This window comes from Salminus brasiliensis, chromosome 13 (assembly GCF_030463535.1).
Source record: "Salminus brasiliensis chromosome 13, fSalBra1.hap2, whole genome shotgun sequence".
NCBI lineage: Eukaryota > Metazoa > Chordata > Actinopteri > Characiformes > Bryconidae > Salminus > Salminus brasiliensis.
The window spans coordinates 16,638,724-16,652,465 of record NC_132890.1 but is presented as its reverse complement, the minus strand read 5'-3'; the positions used below and the strand labels follow the sequence as shown (position 1 = coordinate 16,652,465).

The window sequence follows — 13,742 nt, the reverse complement described above, 5'->3', positions numbered from 1 at the left end:
TAGTGTCAGCCCACAGACAGCAGCTTCAAAGAATGTTGCATATAACCTGAGCTAAGGTGGTAAACAACAACTAAGCACACTGTCAGAATGAGGTGCCTTTTGCCTTGAAGCTAAAGCAGGTTGCAAGACAACTTAGGGTCTCTTGCAAAATGTAAAGCTACGGCTGTGTTCACATTATTAGCCTGAAATTATGTATACCAAACAGATTTAATCCACTTTAATATGTTGCTTAAATCATAAACAGCCTAAGTGCTGTTGGGACAATTAATCTTCACAACAGCTTTTGCTGCTACTTGGATAAGACTCTTAGACACTCGATTTTAAATGACATTTATGCATTGGTTTACTGTTTTTATACAGTTTTACTATGTAGCTATGCAACATTCATGTGTTCAGTTTTACTGGGCTGTGTACAGTGTCATAAAGCACATAAGGAAGTCTATTAGAAAATATGTTACAACTTGACATGGTTTAAAGCCATTTAGGCATTAGGCATGCAGCTTGTACGCTGCTAATTGGTGGGTATAAGCCTCTATTAATTGTTAACTACATTAGCCGCATAGCTCCAGTGCAAAATTAAGGACAGGGGAAATAATAATCTTTATTTTCTCCAAACTATCCATTCAATGGCCTGATCTGTGTCCAACAACACATTTTGCTAGGTGATCATTAACCCCCCCACCAAGCTTGTAATTGAAGATGTTTGTCCAGATTGCACTGCAGGTAATCTGATCCGCATGGCAGTTTGGTTGCAAGTGCAGTAGCTGACAGGCGGGGAATATTGCAATGCTCATCAACTCCAAATGAGCTAGGATTCTCATAAACACCCACTAAAGCCGCAGGCATCTGTGTTTGAACCACGGAACCCGAATCATTTAGCGGAGCTGATGAAAAGTATAATACATGTCAATGTAAAAGTTTGGACCACCATTTTTTCAGAAAAGTAGTATTAATGGTTTTAATACTTTGGCCCACTTTGTTGCAATAACAGCCTCTACACTTTCAGAAAGGTTTTACACTAAATATTATTACATAACTGTGAGGTTTTGTTTGTATTCACAAGTATTTTTATTATTATTTATTATTATTATTATTATTATTATATTTTACCCAATTCCTGCCCAATTTTAGATAGAAAATGACCCAACCCACTCATTAGTATTCTCCCCTAACACATGTGATGTTCCCGACACTGGGAAGGTGAGGACTGACACATGCCTCCTCTGACACATACAAAACCAGCCACCACTGACTGTCGCCAATGCAATGTCACTGGGCAACCAATGCGTACACGGGGAAAGCGCTGGGTACCCAGCTGTGGCTAGCAGACGCCTGTGTCAGCCTGCATTACACTGAAATTATGGGTTGCAGTGAAAGAGTGTGCCATTTACCCACCTGGAGAAAGCAAGGTCAATTGTGCTCTCTTGGCATCTGGCTGCTAATGGCAGGCAACATGACCCAGGATTCAAACCAGCAATCCTTGGTTCACAGTGGCAGTGTCTTAGCTAGACCACTTGGAGCCCCACAAGAGCATCAATAAAGTCATGTTCTGAGGTTGGATGTTTTTTTTTTAATTACAGTGCTTCCCAAGAACTCATCCTGAAGATATTAGATGGAGTTTCACTGGTTAGAATGCAGTTCCACTGCTCCACAGCCCAATGCCGAGTTGAGTTTGTGCCAACTCAACATGCAACACAAAGCAATAGAGTAAAAATGTGCTCAGGTCTGAAGACCTGAGGACCAGTTGAGTAACCACTGCTCTACCCAACGACTGGCATTGGGCACTGTGACCTTAAGCTCATGTGCTGCTGCTCCAGAGTCAAGTCTCATTCTACTGATAGTAGGTTTTGGAGATTACACAAGTAGTGTGTGCACAGTTGAATGCCTGCGTCAGCAGTGGGTGCATCTTAGAGGTTGATTTCACTAATTAGAAGAGGTGTCTGTGTAACCTTGAACATATAGTGTATGTTTATGCTAATCACATTACTGTGAAGCTTCTATTATCTAATTTCCACTTAAATATACAGTGCATTCTCGTTCATGCTCTCTCTTGCTTGTGCTCCCCCACTTAATTGTGGAGGACACACTTGACTGAACTAATCTCTTCCTAGTCTTGCTCAGCTCACCTTCCTCACTCTCGGGTAAAGCCTCTGAGCAGGGCTCCAACTCCCCCAAGTTCACCCGCTTTCGCACCGGTGATCTTTGCAGCCGTGGCAATGCAGCTTTCAGCTCTAAGATGGGCCACAGGAAATTTTAATTACACATTTGCAACACACAGAAACACACTGAAATGGATAAAGCCAGGTTCACAAGTATTTGGACAGAGAAATATTGTACAACACCTCAGTGGATGTGAAATGAATGAATTAGGATATATTATATTCAAGAAAAATATTATTTGAAACATTTAGGGATTACAGAAATTTTTCACATTTGCCTTCAAATGTGCCTTTATTTTCACAGGATCAGAAGTAATTGGACAGGGCTCAGAGGGGGCCTCAGGGGTCTAATGAGCTTGACCTGGAAGTCAAAATCTCACATCATGCCTTTTGCCATCAGCCGCCGTCAGAGGGAGCACAATTGGCCGTGCTCTCTCCGGGTGGGTAGTTGGCCCTCTCCCCTCTTCACTCTTAAAATGTTGGTCAACACATCTGTTAGCTGCTGTGGTGGAGCTGGGCACCCGGTGCTTTCCACCAAGCATGTTGGCTGCCTGGCGATGCTGCATTGGCGGCAGCTTGAAAAAGATGGTGGCTGGCTTCGTATGTATCTGAGGATGAGTATCTAGGGGAAGTTACGAAGGGGTGGGTTAATTAGTTAAGTGCCAAATTGAAAAAAAAAGGGGGGGGGATTATTATATATAAAAATATATATAAATATAAGCATTGATAGAACCCATGGATCCAACTCATTATCAGTCAATTACTTTTGAGCATGTGAAAATGTAGGGAATATGTAAGTAATTGATAGTAATTCCTAAACGGTTAAAGCAGTATTTTTGGTAAACCCCTTTGATTAAGGCTGAAAGTCTATATTCACATGATCATGTATTGATTGCTTCATTTCAGATTCACTGAGGTAGTATACAAAACTGCTGAACATGTATCACTATCCAATCACTGATTGCTGATTTCATCAAAAGAGATTCTTAAAGACAGTTTTTGCAGAACCCAATTAGTCAGGTCCAGAGGCTGTAAAACATATAATGAAACCACAATATTTTGTAGATTATAAAGACCATGATTGCAGATTGGAGTTATAAACATGTACAATACAATCTTTTTTTTTTTTGGATGATAAGCAGTGTTTGGGATGGGCAAAATAAATCAAAAAGGTGAAAACTAGAGATCCATTTTTCTTTTCCAGTACCAATACAGATATCAAAATCTTAAGAATTATCCTGAAAATTAGCTGGTTTTAAATGAAGCACTTTGCTTAAGGCAAGTATCTGAAAGAAGGCTATCATGCTCTACTCTCCATAACTACAATCTATTACCCCTCTACTCCCTGACATGAAGAAACACACAGCTAACAACATCACATCACACAGTGTGAGTGTGGGCTGTTTCAGACTAAATTATTATTTTTATTTTTTTTTCAAATATCCACTTTCTACTAAGAAGCAAACCTTAGGTACCTATCATGTCTTGGCTTATCGACTACTGGGAGGTGAAAACTCTACATTTGCTTTTTGTTGCCAAACAATACTTTTACACATTCCTTAAAATGAGTGAAGGAGGATGGCTGGGAGAGAGCGATATAAGAGATGGGACAGAAGCTCACCCTCAGGGTCAAGCAGGGCAGCGTGCTGGAGTAGGGCGTCTTCATGAACAGAGACTGCGCGACGTTGAGGTGAGGGCTTCATGCGGGGCCGCGGTTTGGGGAGGGTCTCTACATAGGGAGAGAGGTACAGTGTCTAGCTCTACACCAACACACAGCACACAACACGCTATACAACCTCTTATTGCAAGGAGGGGCAGGAGGGACAGGGGAGAAGTATTTGATGAAGTGGTGTAAAAAAATTTAGATGCTGTATTAGGAATGCATCAAAATGGGAATTCTGGGTGAATGCCAATATAAGCATTTGTAAAATGCAGAAAAATAGTAGTACATGCATCTGAATTTGTGCAGATACATGTCACATTTATGTGTAGAGGGTTACAAATGCCGTAAAAGTAATACAATGCTATTTAATTTCCAGTGAAAATTATTTTTTTCTAGGATATATTTTTATTTCTGTCCATCTTTCCACTGAGAAGACGACTCAGTGGAAGAAGACAACTCAACACTAAGATCTCTAGGAATGTGGAGATGATTATGAAGCCCTTCCTAAGAAAATCATTCATGAACCAAACGCCTAAAGCAGCTGCTCTTCGCAAACCAATGGACTCCCCTCCCCAGAGTCCAGGCCTCAACATCAATCAGCAATTTGAGTGTTGAGATGCAGAGAATGCTCCAATCTCCACAACTGAACTTTGGAGGTATGGCAAAACCTTCCTTTCTTTCTTAGAAAAACTGAAAGTAAGAACATTATGTAAACTGCAGTAAAGGCAAAGGTGGACTGCATACATTTGATTTCACATTGAAGTTGAGGCTGAGGCGTCTGTGTACTCCTCTGTTAAATATGTTTTCAGACATTGGAAAATTAATAACTTAACAGCTGGTTTAGCAGGAAATTGTAATAAAGCATCAGCATTAACATATTATTAACATGTTATATATGTCATATATATTTTAAAGATACTTTTTGACATTTTGCTTCTTTTTTCTGATATTATATACAGTGGTATCTAAATGTTTGGGCACTCTGGTGTAAAATTCTGTTACTATGAATAGCTTATAATGAATAACAGAGTAAGCATGACGTTACAAATGACAGATGTCTCGTCAAAACCTTTGGACGCTAAGTTTTGTGGTGAGGATGCGGAAAAGATTTTCTTCTGATGACTACACTTCTCTCAGAAAGTTGTGTTGGTAACTGGACCTTAACTACTGCATTTCCTGTTAACTGCCATTATTTATTTAAATGGCAAGCTGTGGAAAAGGCTACCTGAAACGCTCTGTTATTTCACATAGACTTCTGCTGGGCATCCGTGTCTTTCATTTTCAGAGCTAGGCAGCTAACTAGCTTTAGTTTGAAGTGAAATTTACATCACCTGGCTTTTCCCTAATGGTTATTGTGAACAAGCTATAGCCCTAACAAGCTAATGGAGGTCTGAGAAATTTAACGTAACTTAACACCTGTATATACACACACACATTATGTGTACTTTGACCATTTGAAGAATGCATGCGATTCAGAGCCCAAAGCCCATTGACTAGGCTTCACTCCCTGGTATTGAATTACATGATTGATCTGATGGAGGTTAATTAAATTGTCTTCAACTGAGCCTATAGAAAGCTGTAGACTCTTACAACATTAAGAGCTGCCATCAGGGGAGGTGTTGAAGGAAAACAGAGATGGCCCAGTTATTCTGTGGCCCTACTGTTAGAGTTTAAATCCATTTAGACAGTGATGGATATCTAAGGACCCTTATAAGGGCTCGTGCATGTAAGTTTTGTGTGTCTATGTGTGTGTGTGTTAGAGGGAGAAGGAGAGCGAGAGAGATAAGAGAGCAAGAAAGAGAGAAAGAAAGAATGAGATCCACCATAGTAGGAGGAGATGTAATTTTACAGGTTACGGGCTGCCATGAGCCTTTGCTTTACCTTATGCCAACACATTTCCCTCCCAACTCTTTCAGTTTAATAGAAAAAGTCACCTTTAATTTTCTTTTATAGTCTTGTCTATTAATTTATTATTAAGTAATTTATATTATTTAATCTGTAATTCTCAGTAATTTTCAAAAATTCAAGTGTCTTGCTACCCCTTTGCTGCTGGGACACTCTGAATTTCCCCTTTGTGGGACTAATAAAGGATTATCTTATCTTATCTTATCTTATCTTAAGTTAATATAAATGACTACTTATGAAGTAATAAAAAATCATTCAGCAACAGCTCATATACTTACCATCACATTCTAAACACATTTGTCTTTGTTCTTGGCCATGTTAATCCATGTACGTATGTCCTACACAGTCTAACACTAACCAAACTGACCAAAATGTTTGTGCTAACACCCTTTTAGTCTCATCACTGACATAGATACAATACGATAAAATAAAACACTGGATTGTGTTAAAGGTTACACAACATGTGTTGCCTGAAATCCCACATTTTGTTAGAGAGCAATGCTGTGTACCTTCAGTGACGGACTGTGCTTTCTCTGCTCTCTCGCGGGAGTCTGTGCTAAGCACCCTGCGAGGTGATGGGGCGGGTGGTGGTTCTTTGCGGGGTGAGGGTGTCGGGGGTTCTATGGGCTGAGCCTGGGTTGGTGGTCCAGCCTCCACAGCTGCTGGCTGTGGCTCCAGAGATGGACTGGGCTGCCTGGGTGTAGGTGTGATGGTACGGGAGGCCGCAGGGGTCTCACTGGGAGGGATCAGAGTAGGTTTGAGGGCTGGTTTGGGGGGCAGAGGGCCTAAGGGTCGTTCTGGAAGCGGTGGGCGATCTGTGCGGAGAGGCTCCACATTGCCTCCTCTCACTGGGCGCCTGGTGTCTGAGAAAGACAGAGCAGGTTTAATGTTACTGTACTGTGATTTAACAGTAAGGTTGTCTCAATACAATCGGAAAGATCTGAATAAATTGATATTAGCTATATTACACTCTCATATTCTAATATTATGTTTTAAGCTATTTTACACTATTGCACTCCATTTACACCTTTGTTACAGAATATGCAGCACTGAGACACACAATCAGCATATAACAAGTGGTTTAAATGTCTGCTGTGTGAACTACTTTAAAGTGTAAAATGACAACCACTCAACAGCCTCATGTGATATCTGATATGCTGGTGTTTTGATTGAGTTGAAGCCTTTCAACACATTACACTAGTCATTCAGACAACATGACAGTCTTTTAGACAACAATAGTGGTGATGTCCACAATGCAAATATGGCATTTTCATTTACTATTCAAAAATGAACCAGTTAACCTACATGCAAGGTTTCCTATGTAATGTTCATAACAGTAAAATAGTGGAAAATCTTTGAGAAATGTTTCTTTTGAGGACTATTTTGCAATGATGACCTCTCTGACCATGAAATCATTAAAAAATATATATATGTTTTAGGCCAGAATCTAATATTACAACTATCATAAATCAATGCCTCAAACAACTGATCGGATATTTATAATCACCTTATGTAATAACTCATATAAAGCTTTTATAAACACTGAGTTCCATTCTCCATGACTGTGAACAATGTTAAAGTTTCTCTTCTATGGAACATGTTGCATCTAACTACTCTGAATGACTTTGTTTACTGTAACAGTGAAGTCAGTTACAGTAAAATGCCTCGCTTATCTTATGAGTTAAAAGAAATGTAAAACTATCAGTTTTAAAAACGCTACTATACACTGAAAAGTGCGTTGTATGGCTGTGCTATTTACAAAAATACAAATATCAGACCAGAGTTCAGAGTACATCCTGATGCAAAAAAAGCAATTAAAGGCAAATTAGAAAGCGAGGGGTAAGTTGTTTTTTACCTGAAGAGGTGGACATTGTGCGAGGCTTCATGTAGGTGGGTGGAGGCTCTGGTTTACTGTCCAGTATTGCCCCTGAAAACAAAATAGGCCGAGATATTAAAATGGCATCATTAAACAAATCAAACAGCACTTGGGCCATCAACAAATATATTGTTTCAATATTACAATTTCAAAAGGATGTGCATAGCTGAGAAAAACAACAACTGACAACTGAATTTGTAGACATGTTTTCTAAATCTAGAGGAATTACTTTTCAGAAAGAAGAGCTTATCTACAGCTCACTCAGAGGAACTGAAGTCATTTAAAGACTATTAGGAATGTGTCATTGTGAGACTTGTAGACTCTGTCTCCATCAACGGGAAAAATCCATTTAGTGGGTGGAGCTGCAACATTCCAGCCACATTTATTTGCGCTTCCCCTCCATTCTGAAAAACAACACATTTTCAAGAGCAGAAACGCTGTCATCTGGCTCACTTTTCCAGCAGTGCTGCCCAGAGGTATTAGATACAACACAGCAATTGCTTCTGGCACCCAGTGTTATTGAAGCTATTCAGTGGAGCGTCAAACAGCTGCTCGCTGGGTCAATTTTTTGTTTTCGCTCTGTCAGATTATTACTTAGGTCATCTTTATTTTTGAGTCTGACGTTGTTCAATATACAACAGAGAGGGAGGGGTTTACTTCTAGTGGATAGCACACCTGCCTTTTCACAGTGCAGTGGGGGATGAAAATCATGGTTTCTTTATGTCACATTCCTCATATTCACAAATAAACACAGATGACTCCTGGTGGTTACGTGTGACCCCTTAGCTCTGGAGGTCATGGAGGTTCTCAGTATTGGCATTTAAAAGTACAGTCACTCTGCAGGTTCTGACTGCAGCAGGTCAGAACCTCCACTTTATTAAGCTATAGACCATTTTCTGTTCAATACAAACACACACACACACGATTAGCCACAAATTGCTTCAGTATGCTTGTGCTGTGTCAATCTGAGGTTAGTATTACTGTGCTTGGAGGCCCTGCCCAATACATGATATGGTAGATATCAAGGAGCAGGCTCATACATGTCTAGTTTATACATTATTTGTGAATATACCATCTACATTTCTGTACATTTCAGAGATTTCTGTTTATTGTCTAAAGTTAACATAGTTAGAACAATTGTGCCATTAATTTTGCACATGCCATATTAATAAATTAAGATGTCATACCACAATTAAGCTTTAGAATATGCAGCCATTTGTAACAACAATTTATTAATATTCAGTACTGTTCTAATATTTATACTAAGCATTTCTATTACGAATATTACTACTATTCATTACTAATAAATATTATGGCTACTGTCACTGCTAATCAGGACAATTTGCAGGCCTGATGAACATGGCTATTGCTATTATTACTCCTAATTATTATTATTATTACTTGTTATTACTATTATTCTTATATTATTACTACTGCTACTGTTACTGCTATGCATTACTATTAATACTATAACTACTATTTAGCACTATAATTACTATTTATTACTATTCAATAGTATAACAGTTATTTATTAATATTCTGTACTGGTACTACTATTGCATTGCTATATGCATTACTACTAAATCTATTACTACTATTCCTTATTATTGCTGGTATTAATGGTACTACTATCTTAAAACTATTATAGCTGTTTATTGCTGTTAAATGCTATTCTAACTATTTATTATAACCAGTAAACTATTCTGTAGTACTATTAATAATAGTACCAATTATTACTATTCATTAAAATTAAGAATTACTGCTAAACTAAGCTAAACATGAGTTATGCATGAGCTGTTAATACTTCATTAAGATGAACATACAAAAGTAGGCTATAATGCTCAAACTACTCAAATACTCTCCTACCTCACAGGTACACAGCAAACATCACATCACACAACTGTTCGTGGTTTTAGTTCCCTCCAATATCCAATCCAGCATTTTCTGCTGATATGCTCAAGATACTGATACCGATCAATGCCTTTTCTAGATATAATTTTTTTTCATGTGTACATTTGAGTCAATTAAACCCACTGCACCACTTTTGTCAGTGTACAAATAACAGTATCTTTTTTTGTCAGTTTCAACTAAGTATAAAATATGTTTTTGAGCTACTGCACTGCAAACGTAAAGCACACCAGCTGTATTAGCTCACCACCCAGTGGGAGTCAAAAACTACAGCCATGACAACACTGGTGCCCTGCAAGCATGCTAGAATTTGTCTCTCTATGCAGCACAAGTCACATCTAATATCCTCTGAGTGCGCTGCCTGAGACGGCCACCACTGCCACGCAGATCTGCCAATGCAGCACATCTTCAAATGCGGCAACAAATCTCCAGTTACCAGGACAAAAAGCTATGTGCTACAGTGACGATGATGATGATGATGATGAGGAATAAGAGAAGGACCTTACCCTCTGAGTTGGCTTTCCTTAGCTCCTCGTCTTTGCTCTGTAAGAGGATAATACATCTTTAATTGAAATGTCTGCCGCTGCATAATCCCCCGTTCGTCAAGGAACCTTCTTTACCTTGTGCAGATTAAGCGATGTTTCTGATATTGTGGTACTAGCTAAGAGCGTGGATATTACAAGGGAAGGCTGCAGTTAGACGGCACAAATCAGATAGCAGTAAATGATTTATGGGCAGTAATGAATGAGGGGGAGTGTTTAATGGTCTCTTAGATTTAGTACAACTGAATGTTATTTAGAGAAGTCTGGAAAAAAATGATGCTGGTAGACAAGAAAACTTCACAGTGTAACATAAAGACCTACAGTGTAGGTAGAAAACCGTTATGCTTGAAATGCAATTAGTACACATGGTTAAACACAAATCTGACAACCCTTTAAGCACAGGGCTAGTGTCCCACACACTCACACACACCTGGCTCTTTTTAGAGTCGGACGGAGGTGTCTTGGCAACTCCCATGCGGTGAAGCATAACATGAAGCCGCTGTTCAAAACTGGAGGAGCTTTCAGATGAGTGCTTCTGAAAAAAAATTGTAGAAGTGACTAAAATGACAAGAGGTACAAGGAGCATTTTGCTACAAATAACAACAAATACCTTTAAGGATGGTGTGAAAACAAGCTAGCCATTTTTTTACTGATAGTGACACTGGCCTCCAGTGAGTCACATCCTAAACAACTGTGGGCAGCTGGCACCGTCTTAAACATACACAGTCAAAAACATCAAAGGCTGCGTCCCTCCATAACCTCAGCTGCCAGGCATAGCGTTACACAGCTCAGGATGAGATGTTCTTCATCTGACAGGAGAGATCTTTCTTTCACCATTACAATCTAATCTAAAGATCAAATGGACTTCACATATTCATGCTGAATACCCAAAACCCATTCATATTTGTTACTAATTTGAACAAGCTTTAAGGATTGTTAACAAAAATCCTATTCAACCTATTCAACCTAGCCAATGCCTGATTCTTTGAAAATACAGGAAAGTGGAGATGGAAGTCATTTTAAAATAAAGATTTGGGCAAATCTGGTGATTTAGTCAGGACCTGATCTATTCAGGACTATCACTACTATGTATTATTTTTATTCATATATTAATGAATATAATATTATTAATTGCTATTATTATAGACTATTGCTCCTGGTATTTATTACTAGTCAGTACTATTGGTACTATCAGTACTAATTTCAATGCAGTACTTTTGCTACTATTGCTACTATTTATTATTGCTAAATTCTACTGCATCAGTTAGAGCTATTCAACATTTTTATGTATTACTTTTCAGTCATGTAATTATTCGTTAACATTCAGTATTGTTACTACTTTTACTACTAGTAATAGTACTAGTATTACTACCAGTATTACTACCAATATTACTATTGCTACTGTTACTGCTAATCAGAACTATTACTATTTCTTGCTCTTCAAGATCATTGCTACTAGTAATACTAATCTGCTTATTTCTCCTGCTTGGCACTAGGAAAGGCATGGGGGGGTATGCTGCTATTCATTCATTTTTAACTTGATTTGAACACAGAGGCAGAGAAACTCAGCACACTACATCTCGCATGAGCATTACATCATTCCTTAAAAAAGGCAATGACATCATCCTTGTAGAATCTGCATACATATCCATAATAAACCAGTCAGGCAGTTTCCAAGATGTTCTCACTACATTCAACCCTCATACTTCACACAAAGGCCTCGCAAGTAGCTTAATGCTTTAAGACAGTACTTTAATTAAATACCAACATGCTATTATAGCACCCACCAATTCCTCCCAAGCCACACATCTTTTTGTTAGGTTGTTTGAATTTTCTTTACCTTATTTTGCTTGATGGCTTGGAGTCTTTGTTTAGAGCTGCTTCCTCTTTATTCAGCCACCCCTTTTTTAACCTTACATTATTTAAATTATTGTTTTCCTTGTTTTCTTGATGCTCAGTACCAAAATAATTACTAAACTGTGTACAATGTTACACGTTACATATATTACAGTATTTCATTAAAGCATATATGAACAGTATATGTTTTGTTAATTAGAGCTGTTTGTGAGATATATGCTTTTACAATTCATTGATAATGCATTAGTAAGTTGGTAATGTAGGGGGGAAATTATTTTAGAGCCCATTTTCGAAATCCTGATTACGTCTGCAGGTTGCCTGCATTTCACATCTCCTAAATGTATACACACACTTAAACCCTTCAATCTCTTAGAATATCAAAAAACAACTTCCAAAATCTAAACACGATTAAAGCCTTCACTAATTCTCTACTTACCTTGGCCTGTATGGCTGCAGTGTCCTGCTCTGGCTCTGTAAGCAGAATGAGGGACTGTGACTTGCCCTCTCTGAGCGAGCGGCGTGTAGGCTTGGGCCTCCTCTCACCGTCAGGGGTCCGGCTCTTCTCCAGTGTCCGACTCTTCTCCCGCTCCGAGGGCGACACGGCTGCTACAGGGCTGGGAGTTTTGGTGGGGGAGGTGGGTGCAGCAGGGGACAATGCTGGGACCTCTTCAGTTTTGGCAGGCGAGGTTGCAGGAGGGGTGGGGGTGGAGGCAGGAGCCGCCGGCGGGGCAGGGGTGGGCATGAGGAGAGGTGAGGGAGCTCTAGGTGCCATTTTGTCGTCTACGGCTGGTGCAGCGAGGGCCGAATCAGTGATGGTGGTTGTGGGAGCAGTGGTGGGTGCCTTGACGATGCTATCCTCTTCTGTTTTCTCTTTCTCCTTCTCTTTCTCCTTCTCTCGCTCTCTCTCCTTCTCCCTCTCCCTTTCCTTCTCGCGTTCTTTCTCGGCCCGTGCCGCCTCCCGGAGGGGTCGGATGAGGTCTGCTATTGAAGTCTTTTTGACCTTTCCCTCCGGGGCACCCTCGCCCTTGGCTCCTCGACCAGCACGCACCTTCTTAAAGGCAAAAAAGTCGCCAAACTTCTTCTTAATGTTTTTGGAGGGGGCTGTGGAGGGGGTAGGGGTCGTGGTAGTGGTGGTGGTGGGAGGGGTGGTTGTGACACACGTGGACTCTGCAGGCTGTGCTTTATTGAGGGGCTGCTCCCTCTGGTGCTTTCTGAACATGAGTAGAGGAGAGGAATGAGGGGAAATGAAGTCTTTTGCCAGTTGGCAAGGGTTTTTATTTATTAGTGCAAGCAGAGTTCATCATGCTCATATGTTAATATATATGTTCTCTCCCCAGATATACACTGTATGTCCAAATGTATCCAGGTACCTCTTCTAAAAGGTCTATTCAACTACTGTAAAGTAGCTTTCATTACTGACATAGGTCTTAAAATGTGCCCATACAGACATGTAATCTCCTTAGAAAGATACTTGCAGTAGTATGCTACTGTTTAACTGTCAAAACCTCTAACTGACACTAGTAGACATGTTCACCAGTAATAAGCTGAGCACCGGTTCTGTACATGACTTGCGTGTGCATTTTGTGCCATTATGTTACACAATGTGTCAAAAATGCATTCATTGGAAACCATAAAAAACTATTTTTATTAAAATCTGTAATTGTTGGTTGATTGTTGAGCTCATGAGCCAGGCATCATTCCTTCTTGGAGGGCTCCATTCTAAATATTGATATGGCAATGGCAATGGATAATCATGTGGCGATACACATGTTAATACAATGATGGCTGCATTGATATTCATACATTTAAGCTACATGTAAAGTAAGCATTAC

The 13,742-nt window shown here is 39.6% G+C and overlaps 1 protein-coding gene across 5 annotated transcripts in view; it reads right to left on the bottom strand.

The window, feature by feature from the left end:
• Positions 1-13,742, bottom strand: part of carmil2 (capping protein regulator and myosin 1 linker 2) — a 59,911-nt gene that overhangs the window by 486 nt on the left and 45,683 nt on the right. For 4 of the 5 annotated variants that reach the window (XM_072694525.1, XM_072694528.1, XM_072694527.1 and 1 more), the window contains 7 exons: positions 12,347-13,121; positions 10,484-10,588; positions 10,018-10,054; positions 7,583-7,654; positions 6,237-6,590; positions 3,781-3,888; positions 2,127-2,231 (listed from right to left, as the gene is read on the bottom strand). In XM_072694525.1, the coding sequence (XP_072550626.1) occupies positions 2,127-2,231; positions 3,781-3,888; positions 6,237-6,590; positions 7,583-7,654; positions 10,018-10,054; positions 10,484-10,588; positions 12,347-13,121 (1,556 nt within the window). The remainder of the gene's footprint in view (positions 1-2,126; positions 2,232-3,780; positions 3,889-6,236; positions 6,591-7,582; positions 7,655-10,017; positions 10,055-10,483; positions 10,589-12,346; positions 13,122-13,742) is intronic. The other variant, XM_072694526.1, reaches the window with a different exon arrangement.